Below are 20746 nucleotides of genomic sequence, written 5' to 3' on the forward strand. Positions count from 1 at the left end.
TATATATATACACACACACACACACACATATATATATATATATATACACACATATACATATATACCATATCATACATTAAAACAGGGATACAAAAATCCCCGTAGCCAATACTCCTTAAAAATGACAGCTGCGTCCTAACTTTGGAGTTTTTCTCTAGTCTATTCTTTCAATGGAGCTGGAAAAGTATCAGTAGTTCTACTTGTACCAAGTATGGTACCTGGTAGCTGTGCATCCCTACAGGGAAATTAAAGTAGCAGGAGCTTCCCATATGCTATCAGGTTTACCTTGAATATAATTGTGTATATGATTCTACGCTGTATACAGAGAGAGAGGTAAGGGATTCGCAGATACCGCTTTTCGATATGAAGCACCGATATTTTTTTCTTCGGTACTCACCAATACCGGATACCAATACCGGCACCCGTGGGCCTGGATTATCAGGAAGCCGGGGTTCTTTCGAAAGAACATTGGCTTTACTTCCCGCACGACACTGCGAGGCAGCCTGGCTTCCTGAACAATCAGGAAGCCAGGGGGTGGGTCATGATGTGCCACACGGCTTCTTGATTGGTCAGGAAGCAAGAATGCCTAGCGACAAGTGAAGCCAGCTTCCTAGCCAATCAGGAAGCCGGACGGCAAATCATGGCCGGCCTCCAGGCTTCCTGATGAGCTAGGATACCGGCTTCACTTGTTGCTAGGCAGGGTGGCTTCCTGACCAATCGGGAAGCCTGGAGGCCGGTCATGACATGCCGCCCGGCTTCCTGATTGGCTAGGAAGCCGGCTTCACTTTTTGCTAGGCAGCCGGGCTTCCTGACCAATCAGGAAACTGGGAGGCGGGTCATGACCTGCCGCCTGGCTTCATGATTGATCAGGAAGCCAGGCTGCCTAGCAACAAGCAGCCGTCTGGCTTCCTGATTGGCCGGGAAGCCGACTCCATGCTCCCTTACCAACACGAGTATCAGTGCATCCCTAATTTTATATATATATATCTCCAGGAGGCTACTGCAAGGTAATGAATCATAGGAATAAAAAGAAGGTAAAGTTGCTTTTTCTTTAAAAGAGGCCTGATGGAAAGGATCAATATAAACACGCGTTTAGTTTTGGAGTTTGGATAACTTATTTCCAGAAATCTGCTACTTTTGATCAGCAATTAAAGTAGAAAACATAAAAACATACCCATTGCAGCAAAGCTCCTAGTTTGTTATGTGGTTATGGAATGGACCTACGTTTCATTATAGGTGCATAAAGAGTTATCAGTGAAGCATTTGTCACACAGTCATGACTGTCAATAATAGAAGGGGGAAAACACTTCCTTTAAATTGACTGGCAAAACTAATCTCACAAGGAACACAGCCAGACAGTGTTTAGCATTTAGCTAGCACCAGACTATAATTTGAACCTCCACAGCAGCAATTATGTTTCCTGGACATTGTGTACATTGTGGTACTAACAATACAGCCGGTAAACAAGTCCTTACAAAAATTCACTTTATGTAATGTGATTTTTAATGGCCACACACCTTTGGTTTTGAGGCACAAAAACAAAAAAGTAAATAGAAATGCTCAACTGACTCCCTGTTTTTATGGTATTGTTTTTTTTGAAATAAAGCTAATAGAGAATATAAGCAACTGTTGGTAGAACAGGTAAATATAAAGAGCATTTGCTTTTTGTGGAGTGCAAACAGGAACTGGACACAATAGAGCCGTTTACCGGGACATGAATTACTGTATGCACCGGATCAATCGCCGTGTTTATGTATTCATAGTTTCCTTACCACAGTTCACAACTAAGGCAAATTACAACCTTGTGAGGGAAAAGAAAAATTTGCTTAAGTGAAATTTCCAGTCTTTGTTATAAAAACTAATTAGGCAACAAGCTCTTACAAAAAAACCTACTAGATGAATAGAAAGAAATGCAATTAATTATACTTTGGATCCATACGCTTCATCACAATACCTTATACTCATTTTTCAAGTAACGAGCATGGTTTATTAGCAAGAATAATCATCATGTAAACAACAGTACAAGATGCACTGGATACTGGTATTGTGCATTAACCGCTGCTGAATCCTTTATCAAGCTGAAAATTTACATTCAACTGCTTGAAAAAGGTTGTTTGAAAAACAGTTAAACATACTTCATGTACGTACCCATGAGGACCCAGAACACAGGCTAGACAGAAGAAGATGATTTTAAGGTTTGGGGGTTACATGTGTTGCATCATGAGGAGAATGTGTAGCACCAGAAAAAAATCCTATATCTGTGAGTTACAGTATCAGAGAGGAAGTGATACATATATCTTGCAATGAAATTGGGTTCCCTACTGAGCAGTATTTAGAAATGCAATGGAGGGCATGTATCACAACTGGGGCAGACAGAATCTGGAACAGTTTTCCATAGTAACCAATCAGCTTTTATCTTCAGTTTGTTCAGTTAAGCTTTGAAAACTAAATAAAGAAGCTGACTGGTTGCCATGGGCAATAGCTCCAGTTTTGATTGGATTGGATATTGAATGGTGATATGCAACAGAGAGAGATGGAAATTGGGTTTGCACGTTTAAAAAAAATGGAGTCTTGCTGTCATACTTAAAGCTAAAATATGCAAAGCTAATCTGTTGAGAGGAGGACTTAAGAGTAGCGTATTGTGTAAGTGTAACTGCCTTTTCAGGCAATGATTACAATACGAAAGTAATAATAATAAATACAAGTAGCCATATTTTTAACAAATAACATATTCAATATTTACCAAATGCAGTACAGCCACTTGACTGAATGTCATGCTGCAAAATGTCATTAACATTTTCTTACGTATATCAAAAATTGTAGCGGTGAACCCTGCACAAGGTAACTTGAATAAATGCCTAGGTGCACAACATAAGTGGATCCGAAAAGTGAGGCACACGCAGAAAAGTAGTAGCCAGGACTTGCCAAACCAGCTTATTTAGTGAGTGCAACATAAACCTCTTTAAGGTTCAAAACATTGAACAAATCTTGGCTGCTCCTCAAGTCTTCCTTGATTATATACAGGTGAAACTCGAATAATTAGAATATCGTGCAAAATAATTGCAGTAAGTGCTGCAAAAGGGGCCCAAACCAAGTACAAAGAAAGGCAAAAGAAAACAAAGAAAACAAAATAAAAGAAAGGAAAGAAAAAGAAAGTGGTGGCAGTGAAGTAAAACCGTTAATGCTTCAGAGGAAAACATACTTGAATATTAAGTCAGGGTCTTTCAAGAAGGGATAACATGTTTTAAGTTCATAATGGGTCACCAATTAAAGCCAGCAACCATGTATAGCTAAAAGCACAGTGATAGAAGATATCGTGAGATGAGACATACATCACACACCCATGACTCCTTATCATTTGTGATAGGTCAAGAAACTTTTTTTTATTGAATGTGATTGGTTAAGAATAGATGGTAACAATCCTGTAAAAGGTATATAAAAAGAAACAATGCCCAAATCTAAAGATAATCATATTCCAGAACTAAAATAGGGTGCAGCACATCCCTAAAAAAATATCAATGCTCAGTATGGTATTGACCATAGGGCTCCTCGGCTGTCCAAATTACTCAGCCAAGTGTGTTTTTTTCTTACATCTGTATCTCATTCATTAAGTGAATATCCTATTGTGTTGTGTCTAAATCTATTTTTCTTTACACCCCTTATCCCCATACATAATGTTGCCACGACACTCACCTTCAATAGAAAAAGTTCCCATTTTGGATTCTAGAAAGTCAAAGAGAGTGCTAGGACGAGAAGGTCTAGCACTTGTCAGTTCATCATTCTCTTCTATCCGTGTTCTCCCTCGACCTTTACCTTTACCTGTGCATGAAATGGGAACAAAGACAGGTTATTTGTCTTTTCAAACTGCAACTTTGCTGCTACTTCATTTTTCTGCACAGTCCTCACTAGAGTTTCTTGAAGATCACTTGGGAGACTCCACTATCTCCCGCTTCTATTTCCTATGTTTGCATTTTATGAATTATAAGTTATATTTTTAAGCCAGGGAATCAAAACCATAGTGACATAACAATACTTTGGCAGATCTTGCTGATTAATTGATTCATTGCACACACATACATACACAGGTGTAAAAGATAGATAAATATCCATATTAATGGAGTTTACTGTATTTGTACTGGGGAGGGTTGATTTTATGAGTAAAACTTGTCATAGTGTGCTTCTACTAAATATACTGCAGTTTTTCTTTAACGTACATTATATCAGCAACTCATGAAAACCTGAAATAAGAGGATTATGGAGGCTGCAATATCTGAGCTTTCCTCTTGAAAATGCCATTTGTCTGTTATATGAATTCAATTACTTTAATAATTTGAGGCAATTACTTAAAACAAATATGCAGATCTGTAGTTCTGATTTCACTAACTTTCTAACTTGCATACAGCCCAAAAAAAGTTGGGAGGCTGTGTAAAATCTACATAAACACAGAATGCAATGATTTGTAAATCTAATAAACCCATATTTTATTTACAATAGCAGATAGAAAACATATCCAATGTTTAAGAAAATTTACCATTTTAGGAAAAAAAATAAGGTAATTTTGAAATTGATGGCAGCAACACATCACCAAAAGGTTGGGAGGGGGAGCGGGAAGGGAGCGGGCAACACAAAGCTGGCAAAAATGCAAGTTAAAGCTCTATATTACAAAGAGGAATCCATATCTGAACATGATCCAGAAACACCATCGTCTGCTCTGGGCCAAAGCTCATTCAACATGGTCTGTAACAAAGTAGAAAACTGTTCTGTGGTCAGACAAATCGAAATTTGACGTTCTTTTTGGCAACCATGGGCCCACCGGACTAAAAAGAGGGAACTTTTGGTTTTTGTATTAGCGCTCAGTTCAAAAACTGCATCTCTGATGGTAGGGGGTGCATTAGTGTGTATGGAATGGGCAGCCTGCACATCTAGAAAGGAACCATCAATGCTGAAAGATATATCCAGGTTTTAGAGCAGCAGATGCTCCCATCCAGTCAACGTCTTTGTCAGGGAAGGCCTTGTATATTTCAGCAGGACAATGCTAAACCGCATACAGCATCTATGACAACAGCATGACTTCATAGTAAAAGAGTCTGTGTGTTTAAGTGTTTAACTGGCCTGCCTGCAGTCCAGACCTTCCATCAATTGAAAATATTTGCAGCACCTTGAAATTACAAATACAACAAAGTCGACCCAGGACTGTTGAGCAGTTACAATACTATATTAGGCAAGAATGGGGCAACATTCCTCTCCCAAAACTCCAGCAACTGGTCTCCTCAGTTCCCAGATATTTAAAGAATTAAAAGAAGAGGAAATGCTACACTGTGGTAAACGTGGCCCTGTCCCAACTTTGAGACATGTTGCTGCCATCAATTTCAAAATGACCTTATTTGTTTTCTAAAAATGGCATTTTCTCAGTTGAAGCATTTTATATATTTTTTTTCTTCTTTTTATTGTGAACAAAATATGGGTTTATGAGATTTGCAAATCATTGCATTCTGTTTTAATCTAGATTTCACACAGTGTCCCAACTTTTTGGGGGATTAAGGATGTATTAGCTTCAGATCAGTGGCCCAGAAAGTACTGAAGCCAGGGACAGTTACCCAGTACACATCTCACACAGCTGAATATTGAATTATTGTAAATATTTAATATTCCTATATAATGTGTGCAAAGCCATGCTCCCTTTCCAGTTCCTTACTGGTCTTTTAGAATTATAGGTTGCCTTATTGAGCAATAGGAAGGCAGGAAGAGAAGGGACAACACCGAATACATAGAAGACAAGTTACATGTAAAGCTGGCCATAAACTGATTGAATTTCAATCAGTGTGTGGCCCTGTCAGGACCCCAATCAGCTGCAGTCAATGTTCTGGGATTTTAACAGCGACACACTCGCTGCAGTCAAAACACAATAGACTGGCGGGGGCATTTCCCCATCCACACAGTTAGCATGGATGGGGGATATAAAAGTATTTTCTTGTTTAGACCTGCTGAAAAATATTGCAGGTGTATGGACAGCCATACTCTTAACTTCACCTGTCTATAGCTTTGGCTCTATTGTTTGTTTAGACATACACATTTCACCTAAGGCAACGTCTGCTTATGCCTCAGTTAGGATTGCACAGGTTTTTGACAAGCATACTTTAAACTTCCATGATCTGTACACCTGTTCTATAACGGGACGATTTCAGTAGGAGCGAGCTACAAGTGAAAGAAGACCCCTTTTTGTTGACTGACTGCTATTGGAACAGCATTTCTGGTTATATTTGGTGCATGGCTTTTGACATTTTTCATCATGGATATACATATTATGGCAGAGATTTGTTTCAACACCAGAGAGATTCCCTATAAAGACGCACAGTAAAAACGGATTCAAATCAAGCCTTTAACCACTTGCCGTCCGCCCGTAGTAAAAAAACGGACGGACGGCACTGCAGCATACTTGCAAAAAACAGCCTACCTGCTCAGGGGTTGAGTTTTTCATGGAACCATAGCTGCACCGAGGAGCTCTGGGAAATGTTTTTGGCAGGGCTATTTTTAGTGCTGTCCTATGCACACATGAATGTTGTGTTTCAGGACGATCCATGTGTAAGAAATGCCTACCCCATAGTATCTATCCATGTTATACACCAGGTGATAATACCTCGTGTTGGGAGCACTTGAACAGGATTAGGCTTGCTGCCAGCTAAAAGGAAGTTTAGAGCCGCCTCCATATTGTTGCTGTAGTCCATAAGTGCTTGTCTGGCTGCCTCTTTGCTAAAGCCCATCTCTGTGATGTGCCTCAGTGCCTTTTCATCAACCTGTAATAGAATAAAGTCACAAAGAATGTAATAACCAGCAACATACAATTTTATATTCCAGTGCAAGATTGTCACTAAGGCTTTAATCATATTTACCTAGATTATTTTGCAAAGCATTCTAAACCTTTATTTTCACAAAAATGCCTATTGCAATATCAGATCCCCAGTAAACAATACCATTTATACAAGTGTGATGGTGCTCTGATAAAACATAAATAATATAAAGTACACAGACAAATAGAAGTTTAAATAAAACATAATTTGCAGTGATATAAAGATGTGGAAATAGAGCTGCTGTAGGGACACAAAAGAGATAAACTGCCTCAAATGAATCATAACCGGACTTAAAAAAGGAGAGATTTACTGTTGTTTCCACAAATTTGCACATTAAAGCTGAAGCATAATATTGATCTTTTAGTTTTCTTTACTGTATTTTTTTGCTTCCTGAAAGGCCACTTATTTAGTTGCTTAGGACTAGAGCAATTTTCAGATGTAATTAGATTATTGAGTGACAAATCATATGCAAAGTCTTAAAAGGCTTCTGGGATGAAATGTACTCAGAATGTGGCTTAGTATCATCCGAACAGAACATCTATTATAGAGATACACATGGAGTGTTGCATGATATTTTATTAGCATGTCCAATCGAAACATCATCATCGCTGCCACACACTGCTGACAAGGCAACCGCAGCTTTAAACTAAATGTATTTTTGTTCCCCTAGGCATCGATGGATCAAATAATTTGCAATTCACGCTACACATTACTACATATTGCTCACATTCGAAGTATCACAACATGACTGAATAACATATACAGATCAAGAGATAATGAACAGGACTTTGGTATATACTTTATAGGTCACCATGAAACTAGCAAAATATGCAAAAGTGACCTTAGTTTTATTTATTTTTTTTAAATAATTTTTTTATTGAAGTTTTCAAGTAGATAAAGCACAACATGTACTGACAACAGAATAAGTGCAACCGGTAAACAAATGAAAGAAATCCCCCCCTACCACTCAGAACAAGATTTAGTAAGGCACGCTGGAACCAGATGCAACAAAAATAAAGGTAAATGTAAAGGGACAGTAAAGATAACTGGATAATACCCCAATAAGCCCTGGTGTACCAATAGGGTGAAGAGCAGGTGCAACCTTAGTTGTATTTTTATTTTATCTAAGTAGAAATTGTTTTACGCATTTAAATATATAGTTAACAAATGGGAGATTATTAAAGGTTTTATGAACTAGCCATATTTTTGCTTGTAAATAGGTGGTTCTCAAAGTACAATGGGTCACAGACATAAATAAATAATTTGTGTGGCTCTAAAATTTGACATCAAATGGGGAAATACCCCCTGTTCTGATGACAACTAGACATCTTTTGTTTTAAAGGGCAATTACAGACAACACATGAAAGCAATATATTAGACAGCAATGCTATTCAGCAAACATTGTAGCTGTACTAAAATCTAAACGTTCATTTTTAATCTGTGATTTCTGTAATTTACTAGTGTTGCACCTCAAAGGGTCGCTGGAAGTGTACTTCCTGACACCAGTGTTGTGTATTTTTCTATTTTTCCTATCCATACCTTCCTGTATCACATATCATATTTAAAATTCAGAGGCAAGTTTAATCTGGTTAGTGATTGTGAGAAACTCCTAATACTAATTTTTGATTGTTTCTGTATGTGACAAATAGCATGGAGCCTGCAAAGGGAGTTAAAAAAAAAGGTTCCTGCAGAACAAGAAGCAGATCCCAACAAGGGACTGGGTTGTCAGGTGCAGTAAAGAATGCTCTAGATAAAAATCTGAAGTACCGATCATATAGGATGTGATTGGACTATATATTTTAAGGTACAATATTGAGTTTTAACTGTAGTGTACTTTTTAGAAGACAATACCATTTTGAACAGTATTTGATAAATAGCACTTTGGATCCTTTCAAAAAGCCTCAGCAATACATATACGTTTATTTACACAGATGGCACTCAAAAGTAAGCTGCATAGAGTGATATGCTTTAAACTGGTTGACTTTCAACACAGATAATAAAAGTTAACTAGCTATATACTTTTTCAGATTTGTTTTCTCCCTATCCTAACTATAAACTATGAAAACTAAGCAGATACCCTGAGGAGCCTATAAATGAATATTGCATAACTTTGTTGCTTATAGAAAATCATTATAACCCAATTCCAGCTTGGGCCAAAAAAAAAGGATCCCCCAGCAGCTTTAAAATAAAGCAGCTCCAGCTAATATACTCACCCTATATCCAGTGCTGTCCCCTACAGACTCAACTAGTAACAAATCCAGTGTTGGCCATCTCCAGGTTGATTGACACCCAGTGACATTCAACCCACTTCTTGTAAACCTCGGGCGTCAAGGCCTCACACCCCCGCCCTGGCCACATAGGAGAATGCTGTAGAAAGCAATGCCATGTCATTACATCGTCCCACAGCTGGAGGAAGAGGGTGAAGAGCAACTGAGATGTCACCAGACCAGGCAAGAAAGCCTGGAGTTGGTCATTACTTTACTGTACTGGGAAATGAAACAAGGAATCTGATAGATGACTGTAGGCAATGCCATGTTTACATACTGTAGGATTTGGATCCATGGTCTCCAAAAACAGTTTTTGTATATAATTCCCAGATAATAATAATATGGAAAATGTGAAGAGGATAAGATTTCTTTCCATGAGTATGACATTAAGCTTAATGAAGAGAAGCAAGTATTCTCAAAAGCTTTCACCAAATATATTCAGTTAGGCAACAAAAAATATTGCCTCTACAGTCACTTTCCTTTTCCTGTAACATGAGCGTGTTCAGTGTCCTCAGACCTTGCTCTGGAAATGCTAAAAAATGAGAGAAATTGCTAAAAAATTTAAGATCCAGTACATTCAGTAACAAGACACAAAATGCTTTGTGGTTACTTTTAAAAGTTCCACAATGCAAGTTTTTTTACTTCGTAGTGAGTAAGGGATAAAAACCATACAGCCACTAATGCAATTCAGCCTATCCTGGCACTTATCGTAGTATGGATGGATCTCCTTAGCCTTATATACCTACCCAATACTTTTTTAAGACCAAGTACAAGCACTTTCGCTGACGGAAACTGCGGTTTGAAAATCAAAAGGTCCGTTATCAGCCTTAAGGATTGGGGCATTTTCACAAGTACTCATGCAAATGTCTGGTATCGGTATCAGGATATCCCTAGCAAGGATAATAGTAAAACTTGAACCTCATCACAACAGAGGCAGTTCAAGATATCTTAGAACAGATATCTTTTTTTAAATATTTAGTCTTTATTATTTTTACAAAAAGCCATAAACAACATATCATTTTAACATACAGTGTGTTACATACTTATAATTATAATCAAATTTCGAGTACAGTTTAATGATTTTTAAAAAACAAAACAGACAGAAAAAAAAAAAAAACATACAAAAAATTTACACTACATACCATATAAGGGGATTCCGGCACATAATATACTGAAAGTGTTAAATACAATCAAAAGACAAAAAACACAACATTAAATGTGGGGGTCAATGTCCCACCTACAATTAAGACCTAGGGGCTGTCTGATCTTAAAAATCCAAAATGCCTCATGCGGAAGTGGAAAAAAAATAGCATAGATCTCCCCCATGTACAGAACCATAAACACGCTCAATACCATGAAAAGAAAAAATAATCTATATTGCCCCTATGCATCGTCCAAACATGTTTGACTGAATGACTGAAATGAATCAGTGGCTATATGGTTGTTATGAAGAAATAAATTTGCATCATGAAACTTTGAAAAGTGCTGGCATTTTGTGTCTTGTTACTGTTTTGCACCGGAGATGAAGTGCTGTTGTGCCCTGCCTGCAGGTGGCACTGATTCATCTCTGAATTCACAGAGAGCTGATCATGTGACTTGAACTGTATCCTTTAAACTCAGCAGAGCCTACATATGAAAAAAAGATGAAAAAGTTCTATAAAAAGGAAACATGGGTCATTGTGAACAATATTGTACACTCAGCAAGAGATAGTGATAGCAAATGATCTGCGCTTTCAAGTCTTCCTTCAAACGAGATGCAATTAAACACTTTCCACTACTATATGCCGTTGGCTCAAGCAAACTGTTTGGAACACACCTTTTAATACCAAAGGTGGCTATACACGCGTCAATTTTCTTTGTTCCAACCGCGGGCTCAATTTAAGAAATTTACATGATTCCAACGTTAACACAAAAAGCCTGTCAAATCGAGGAACTGCCGTTGTTAGCATTGTATTTTGACAGGTGCCGCCGGCACTTGTTAGCATACCCGATCAGAGCGGGCAGCTCCGTGGCCATCTCTGATCGCACAAATATTTTATATCCGGCTTCTTTGATCAGCTGATCGAGGAATGCTGGCAGAAAGGGAGCCGACAGCCCCACCCTGGCAAATTTTGGCCAGTACATTAAAGACCGGCTGAAATACGGCAAGTGTACAGGCACCTTTAGACAACACCCAGAGCAGCAACATAGTGTAGTAGTTAGAATAACATTGTCTATCAATTAGCAGATTTTCAACCCTCCATGGGTCAGAAATGCCATTTTTTAAGCTTTGAACTGACAGAATGATTCGGCACCAACTACATTTCCCACATGTAGCTCATTCTCCAAAATGTTGAAGATTTTTTAATTATTACATCGATTTAGGACTGTTATATTTTTTAATTATTACACAGATTTAGGACTGTTATATTTATGGGATTAAAGGCAGCAGGCTATGTGCTGATAAATGGAGTTAATTCTATTAATTTCAAATGCAAATTAAGATATAAATATGCAAATTCAAAGGCAAATATCTCAGAAGAAAAAGGGTATAAGCAAAGCATAGCAATACGTTCTACAATTGGTGTGCAGCAGCAAAGAACTCTCTCTAGAAACTTGCAGTGGAGAAAATATGAAGAGTAACAAACACAGACCGTAAAGAGAACGAGATAAAAAAAAAAAGAGTGGGATCAGTGCTGCATTTGCATTGTGGAATAAGAGGAATCATCATAGCTAGGTATACAGAAAGAGTGGGGGGAAAGATATGGGATGTAACAGGACAAAAAATATAATGTGAAAGGAAGTGATTAAGGGAGAAGGGATAGGAGAAATGGAACAGATGAGGCAAAACAAGAGGTACAAATGAAGGGAAATGGAGATGGTAAGGACAAATTAGAAAAGGAAAAGTAGGTGGTGATAGAAATAGATAAAGAAAAAGAAAGCAGGGAGAGAAACACAGGTAAAGAGACAACAGAGACGAAAGAAAGAGTGTAAAAGAGTAGGGAGTAATGAAAGATATGGAAATAGAAATAAAGACTGAGTGGGAAGAGAGAGAGAGATTGTGTGGGGGGAGAAAACAGAAGTGACAGAGGGAAAAAAGTATTTGCTTTTGTTATGTAATGCTTTGTTTCGCAGTTAAACCTTACCAGCTCACGATACACGCCTTCTGATCTGCCTTCACTTCTGATTATCTTCTCTTTCTGGAACACTTCCCTGTTACGACTCCCCCCAGAACCTGTATTGAGATTGCTTCCAGCAATACCACCTCCTCCAAACGTCTTGGTCTGGAGATAAGAAATTCTGTGTTAGACTCCTTTCTAAACTCATCCTAAAGATAAAGCCATTATGCAAGAGGCAACAAATCCACAGGAGCTTCATTTTTTATTACTGAGCTGTACCTACTGATAAATAAAATGTTAATTTCCATAAAACTGAACAATATCCTGCTCATTGGCTTCCTCGTTCTTGTCAACGTTTCAAGTCGTAAAAATAAAGGTATATAATGTTCATGTTTATGTGCTACTTTGAACTGAATCATAACAATAAAGGCAAATGGAAAACGATATAGCGGGGAATAAAATAACACGAGCATTAAACTGGGCAAGTTCCAGGAATTTTACATCGAGTCCAAGTTTCTGCAGTTTCCTGTGGAGGATAAAAGTCCGCAGTGTGCAAAAACCCCAGAAAATGTGATCATTTTGTCAATCAGCTTCCAGCAAGCTAATCAGGATACTGATGCACATATTATTAAGGCTTATTTATAGAAAACAAGATGAGGCTTTGGCATCCATATTTTCCAAGACTGCCAATAAAGCAACGTAAACAAACAGGCCCTTGTTTATCAAGCAGTGCTCTCTGTGGGGCTGCTGACTCAGAACAATCCTTAAACTATCATATAATCAGCACAGTCTATGGGGTTTAATAAGACGTAAATACTCTGCAAACATTAGGTTGTGGGCTTTAATACATTGCAATCACTTTTGTGCCTGAAATATGTTAAACAATTATCTCTATTTAAAGGAAAACTACAAATTAACCCTTGCAGTGGGACTACCCCCACACTGCATGGGTTAAGTGCTCATTTTAGTCTAGGGTTTAAAATAATGATACGCTCACCCAAAACCTTAATCCTGCGGCGGTGACCTCTCACCTTTGACCCGCTCCGCTACGGCTGTGGTATGAACCTCGGCATTCTCATGTTGCAAGTGCAAGTCAATGGACTTGAATTTAAGGTGTGGACGTCAGCAGGGCTTAGACCCCTGGAGTCCGGTGGAGAAGAGGCTGTGGGAATCGGTCTAACAGCCAGGCAGGATGGAGGATCAAATGAGTATTTATTTTTAAATTTTAGACCCTAGACCAAAATCAGCACTTAAAGGAGAACTATGAGGTGAGTGCTTTTCACTCACCTCATAGTTCTAGCCGACCTGTGACAATGAGACTGTCACAGGTCGGCTCAGTAGATCGGGAGGTGAGCGAACACATACCGGCGTTCGCTCACCTCTCGATCCTGTCACGGCTCTCTGCTGTGACAGGGGAGGGGCTGGATTCCCCCCCCTCCGCCAGCGCTGACTGGCAGAACGGACGGGGGAGGGTACAGCTGGCTCTGCCTCTGGATAGGCAGAGCCTGCTGTCAGTCACGCAGCTGGGTGGATCCAGACATAATTGTCGGGATCCGCTTCAGCTGCAGCGTCTCAGTATACCGCGAGCAGCAGCTCGCGGTATACTGCAGCGTCTCAGTATACTGCGAGCTACAGCTCGCGGTATACTGAGCCTAGGGTGACGGGAGGACGCTAGTTTGTGTCCTCCCGTTACCCTGAGAACTATGGGGAAAAGCCTTAACACCATAGTGTCCTTTAACTCTCGCAGCGTGGGGGTAGCCCCATAGCAAGGGTTAATTTGTAATTTGCCCAGCGTTCTGAACAACTGTCAACATTCAGGAACCTAAAAAAAAAGCATTTCTTGGACAGTTTACTAAACTTGCAAGTTACAAGTCTAAGGTTTTATTAATGGTCTATGGTGTTAGTGGTATATTTACAGACCATCACTAGTTTATTATTAAATATAGCACAAATATTTTGAGAACAAATGGAATGTGGAGGCTAGGTTCACACTGTTCCACGTGTGCATTCTTCCACTTACTAACGTGCATTGCGTTTAGACAGCTCATTCAATGGGCTGCCTGTCGCTCTAAAGAAAGCGGATGTACTATTTTGTTTAACGCAGTACACCACAATGCATGGTAGTGTATTACTGTGCATTGTGATAGGCTGCATGTCCATTAGAAAGGTGCATTGGGGTGCCATTGAGGAGGAATGGCACTGAAGCGGACCAAGCACACTTGTTTTCACTTTGCACTAAGATGCCTGTTACGGTATCGCAACAAGTGTGAACCTATAGAAACTTTCAAGCCAGCAGCTTCAGGAAATGTGAAATAAGTTTCAATTTAAGTGTCAAGAAAACACAGGTGCTAGGACTAACTTTTCTTGAAATAAAGCAAAGGTCAGTGTGAGAAGCAGCACAATCCAGGACAGCCAACTGAAAATCATCTTTGCTTAGCCTGTCTAATCTGTCCTCCAGAAAGCTATGATCAAATAGATGTGCCAAATACAGTCATGGGCAAAAATATTGGCACCCCCTGCACTTCTGTCAGAAAATGCACCACTTTGTGCAGAAAATTGTAGCAATTACAAATGTTTAGGCATTCTCATGTTTATTTATTTTGCTTGTATTGGTATGACACAACAAAGTGGAGGGGAAAAAAAGCCAAATCTGACACATTCCACGTAAAACTCCAAAAATGGACTAGACCAAATTATTGGCAGCTTCAATTAATATTTGCACAGCCCTTGGAAAAATTAACTGAAATCAATCGCTTCCTGTAACCATCAATGAGGTTCTTACACCTCTCTACAGGAGTTTTGGACCACTCTTCTTTCGCCAACTGCTCCAGGTCTCTCAGATTGGAAGAGATCCTTTTGCCAACTGCTGTTTTGAGTTCTCTCCACAGCTGCTCTATGGGATTTGGATCTGAACTCATTGCTGGCCAGTCCAGTACTCTCCAGCGCTTTGTCTGAAACCATTTCTGGGTGCTTTTTGACGTGTGCTTTGGGTCATTTTCCTGATGTAAGACCCATGACATCTAAAGGAGACCAAACTTTCTGACACTGGGCCCTACATTGCACCCCAGAATTATTTGGTAGTCTTCAGATTTCATAATGCCATGCACACAGTCAAGACATCCAGTGGACAGGGGCACAGGAACATTAAGATCTCTGGAGATGGGCTTGTTAACCTGAAATTGTCCATGTTTTTCCACAAAAACTTGGAATGTAAATATATTTCTTGCAATTTAGAGAAGGTGCCAACAATGTTGTCCAGTCCATTTTTGGAGTTTTGCAGGGAATGTGTCAGATTTGGCTTCTTTTTTTTCTCCACTTTTTTGTATCATACCAATACAAACAAAAGAAATAAACATGAGAATGCCTAAACATTTGTAATTGCAACAATTTTCTGCATTACCTGATAGAAATGCAGGGGTGCCAATATTTTTGGCAATGACTGTACATACCTAGAGCATACTTGGACATTTAGGGCCAATATGGGATAGACAGACACATCTAGAGGACAGATTTAGGTCAGGTCAATTACTTGCACTATGCAGTAAAAATGGTATAGCACCTCACGGGTGTTGTGTGTATGCCCCATATTGGCACTATATGGCCATTAAAGCATGCTATAAGCAACTAAGTGTTTGGCACTTGGCAGTAGGGAATGGCTAGAAAGGCATCACTTTGACATAGCTGGCCACCTTGAACATGTATTGCAATATATTTAAACCAAGAATCCCTTTTTGTGTGCAAAAGGTTTCTAGAAATACTGTATGTAAGGGTGTAAATGTGTGCAGAGGGTTCATTCACAATTTACAGTGTTAACATGTCATCACGCCCCTTTTGCACCTTGTGTTACACTGTATATATCTATCTCAAGTAAAAAAATAATAATAAATAATTGACAGTTTTAAAACAGGATCTATCTCTCTTTGTGTTTTATTTTTGTACAGTAAAAATAAACAGAGTTGGTCAGATATCTCCCCAAAGAATACTAGTGGATTCACATCTGCTCGTCCCTGTAGCACCAGGAGTCAGTGCTGACGCTTTAGTGATTCACAATTCTTGATGAAAAAAGGAAAGGATAGTTTAGAAAAGGAGTGTTTTCAACTATCAGAAGTACTCGTCAGCCCCTAACATAGCCCTAAATGGCCCAGTCCTTGCTTGAGTGTTGTAATGGCCATCCAATAGAGATGAATTACAGCCAACTAACCCACAGAAATTACATTTCATTTTTAAAGCCTGGTTAAAAAAACATTAAAGTAGAGTTAAAAAAAGTCTTAAACCTCTTTGCTTTTTGCTACTTCAGCAATAGCAGCTGTCCTTTGTTTCTCAAACTCATCATTCTCCCCCACAGTTTTGGCAACATTGGAAGCTTGCAGCGTTTTGCGGCTATCAAGTTCTTTGCTATCCACTATAGTAGCAGACACACGATGCTGAAACAAGACATGTAAATCAGAAGTCAGTAATTATGACCCATACACATACAGTTTATAGAAGATAATATGTCAGGTAACAGGCCCTGCCTGCTAGATATATATCACACAGAAAGCATTAAAGAGAAAAACTGCTGATATTCTGTAGAAAGTTAAAACATGCAGATAGGATGCAGATTGGATGGAGAATAGCTTGCCATTGTGTGGCATACACATCTAAAAGTAAATCACAAGAAAAAAACAGCTTCCCTGATCAAAAATGTCTGTACCACTATGCAAGTATAATGATATAAACAACAATACTCGTAAAATCTGTTTTTTGGAGTTTATTAAAGTAAACAGAATTCAGTAATTCTGAGACAATTGGGTCATACTGCTACCTATAGGAGGAATAGGGCATGGGCAAACAAAAAAAAAGCTGATGGCCAGCCAGGTATAACCACTCACAGGATGCTTCCATTTTGTAGATAAACAGTAATAGGAGTATATCATAAACACAGAGGGTTGTCCCTTAATGAACCCCAATAAACAGATTTTACGTTAAACTCCTGCTTTTCAAAGTGCTGCCCTAAAGCAACACACCACAAAATGTAAATGGGCCTTTAATGATGTATTATCCAATACAAAGTTGCATTAATTTTGTCTTTTATCTGCCATTGATTCAGCTTTAAAACCAGTCAGCAATGGCAGCTCCCATAGTTCTGTCCTAATAGGTTCACTTTACACAAAGTAAAAAGCAGAAGCACATGACAGGTCATGGCAAGAGGATTGCAAAAAATCCAGTATTTACTCTATCAGCTCTGACATTTCATGGTGCGCAGCCCACCTTTCTTACGATGTAAAAAGCCACGTAAAAGTGAATAAATTCATCCTGCCAACCTAAAAACAAATATTATAAATAGCTGTCACAGCATGTTCAGGCTGACTTTGTGACTGGACAATACAACCAAAAAGTTAAAGCGGAGAATGAGGTGTAAAATTAGCCAAAACATAAGATACAAAATGGTTAAAGATAAATTATACAAAAAAAAATTTGGGAGTAACAATAATGGAGAAAACAAAATAATACCAATACATTAGGGATGTTCAGATACCAGCGCCTACACTTGGCATTTTCACGAGAACTACCAGGGTCGCAGAAGTTGCAACTGTGACAGGGCACTGGCATTCCACCACTGTCCTGAAATCATTAGACTGTATTGTTTTAGAATAACGGTCACATGACGCTAAACAAAAAAAGTACTTGGTCTGTAAAAAATGGTATCCCCAATATAAATATATAACAAATCATACATTAAAACAGGGATGCACAAATGCCAGGAGCTCCGTGTGCTCCTTACAAATGACAGCTGCCTCCTAACGTTTGAGTTTTTCTCTAGTCTAGTCTTGGAGGTGAAAAAGTATCTGTACATGTACTAAATACGGTACTTGGTATCTGAGCATCCCTACAATGCATGCAAAGATCTAGCAGACTTCATGATAACTAGAAAGCCAAGAGTTCATTATATGGCTGGATAAACACATACAAACAAGATCCATTGATGTCTATAACTTCAAACATATACAACATGTTCTGCTTGTCTGTCTGGTTTTGACTCATGACATTTTGACAAATGTGATTACTTGCTCCTTGCAATCTAGACATCCCCTGCACTTAATCTACGAGGACGTACCAAGACCCAAAAAGATGTGGTCAGAGTTTTTCAGGTCTTTCCTCTGTTAGGAACTGCAGAACTCAATACATTCAGTCTACAATCAGTGTATGAGCAACAGAGTGAGTATTTTATAATTGTAGCTGATTTACTGTTTGTGGTAAAGAGTAGTGATGGGCTTGGGCATGTTCGCAAGCGCCTCGTGCCGAGCCCGACAGGAAGCCTTCAGCGTGCAGGGCCAATCACAGGCACTGAGACATGTTCCCGGTCCGCAGCTGCAGAGATCGGGAAATGTCTCAGTGCCTTTGATTAACCCTGCGCGCTGATAGCTTCCAGGCGGGCTCGGCACGATGCGCTTGCGAACACGCCCGAGCCCATCACTAGTAAAGAGCAGTAACGTAAAATACATTTCCATACGTTGCAAGGTCATTCATCAGGAATGGCCTCCTAAAACAGTAGTTTGCAAGGCTAACGCCATCACATACCATGCGTGGCGGGGTGTTGCGTTTCAAAAATGCCAAAGGGACACTTTGTCAGTTGCCATGCATTGTAAGCCAACTTTAAATTAATGGGCTGCCTTAATGCAACACAGGGTCATGTGCATGAGGTAACATACCAAAGTTATCCCTTGGAATTCTCAATCATGCACATTGATACAAAAAAAACATTATAGAATGTTTTTACTTTATCTGCACATGACTGGATATGTTTAAGCAGCTTTGCCTTAGTAATTGATCTATGTAAATGTTCACCTTGTATAGTAAGAATTCTTCACTATTTTAGGAAATCAAACCCCACTGACTCTGTTGCAATTGCTTTACAAGTGGCAGGTAAAGAAAAAAGAAACTGAGCACAATATTACCTGCCCAAAAGGCACAAATGGTGGAGGTCCTCCCTCTGTTCCAATATTGCTTCGACTGTGCTTAGATAAGCTCTGTGTAAAAAAAAAAAAGAAAAAAAATTATATGGAATGACAAAATTAATTTAATGACAAATGGCTAGAAGGGGAATTAAGCTAATTAATTTAATGGAATATGTTAAACCTAGATCCCAAAACACCTTACAATACTAATGCTAATGTAAAACAAATCAAGATTAAAAGGATGTACTCTGGACAATGGTAATAAACTCTCTAAGCCTCCCTTTCCAACCCCATGTACTGATTTTAAACAATTTTCTTCTTACCTTCCTGCTCTGTAAAAAAATATTCCTGCTTTAAATATCATAAGATCTCCAGCAAATTCCTCACAGCTGTAGTTCAGGGGATGGCACTATCAATGGCTTTCTGTATGTGTGGGAACACCCTGCTTCTTATAAATCAATCTCTCTCTCAGTCCTTTTCTACCCTGCTCCAGTGTACAGTGTTCCATAGCTGCCTGTTGAGCTGGTCACCTACAGAACAAATGTTGGCCACTGATTCAGCTGAGGTTGCGTCTGTGGGTGCCGCTTGCGGGCACCACCTAGTTTGACAAAAGTCAATTTTTCAAGTGACTTATCAAAGGAGCTGGGTGGAAAAATATTATGTATCAAGGCACTGTTTGGGTACTTAGAAGCTGCAGGAGCAGCGGCTGCCAAATACAAAAGCCAACAGCTGTTTATCATGGATGGGGGAATATAATGATATTTCTAACAGTGTATGGCTAGCCTTAGCAAAAACATGACAGTATTTAATCTGGACTTTATTAATGTTACAGCTTGATTCAATAGCAATTGCAGTTAAAAATATTGGACTCCCGGTTACAATCCTTGCAGCTGCCCACACAGCCAGTTTAACAGAAGCCCTGTCCAGTCGAGGAACAGCAGTCTGGCTATTTACTTAACCTCCCCCTGCCCCCGCTGGTTAGATCTGTTACTGTGTTTACTTATGAAGGTACAGTGCTTGCTGCATTGAGATTTGTTTGATATCACAGCAAATGCTGAATATCTGACAGGGGAGTTTTCTCCTCCTCTATCAGCACATGCACAGCTATCCACCAAGTGAACTCCAAAAAACATGGCTGTGAGGACAGCTGCGTGAAATTTAACAGGCGAGTAGAGAACTCCCCTGTCAGATCTAAAGGATGCGCCTAAAAATAAAACAGACTGCACATACAGCAAGAGTTGTGCTTCCATATAACATCTCTAACCGATCTAACCAGTGGCTAAACAAAGAGTTAGCTCCTCTACTGGACAGGGCTCTGTGTAGCTGGCTGTGTGGGCACCTGCAAGAGTAGAGACAGGAGAGCTGAAAAATTGCCTCGTAATCTCAGCGGGATCATAGTATCGGATCACTAATTTTAAGTTTACTTGGAATGAATAGCTCCGCCACCCCTCTAGATGCGGAGGATATAAATTCAAAATACACTTAGATTGAGTAATCTGAGGGCCGGTGGTGATTGAGGAGAAGTAGTGCAACTATGGACTCCTGATACTAGTCTCTGTCTAGTGCAGGTATCACATCCACCCTGCCTACATTGA

The 20746-nt window shown here is 39.3% G+C and overlaps 1 protein-coding gene across 1 annotated transcript in view; it reads right to left on the minus strand.

Moving 5' to 3' along the window:
• Positions 1 to 20746, minus strand: part of TDRD3 (tudor domain containing 3) — a 250463-nt gene that overhangs the window by 48287 nt on the left and 181430 nt on the right. Inside the window, exons 6-10 of the mRNA XM_018559203.1 lie at positions 19152 to 19223; positions 16488 to 16637; positions 12241 to 12378; positions 6638 to 6794; positions 3694 to 3819 (exon numbers count right to left, since the gene is read on the minus strand). Of these exons, the coding sequence (XP_018414705.1) occupies positions 3694 to 3819; positions 6638 to 6794; positions 12241 to 12378; positions 16488 to 16637; positions 19152 to 19223 (643 nt within the window). The remainder of the gene's footprint in view (positions 1 to 3693; positions 3820 to 6637; positions 6795 to 12240; positions 12379 to 16487; positions 16638 to 19151; positions 19224 to 20746) is intronic.

Source organism: Nanorana parkeri, unplaced genomic scaffold (genome assembly GCF_000935625.1).
Source record: "Nanorana parkeri isolate BGI_ZX_2015 unplaced genomic scaffold, ASM93562v1 scaffold381, whole genome shotgun sequence".
Classification (NCBI taxonomy): Eukaryota; Metazoa; Chordata; class Amphibia; order Anura; family Dicroglossidae; genus Nanorana; species Nanorana parkeri.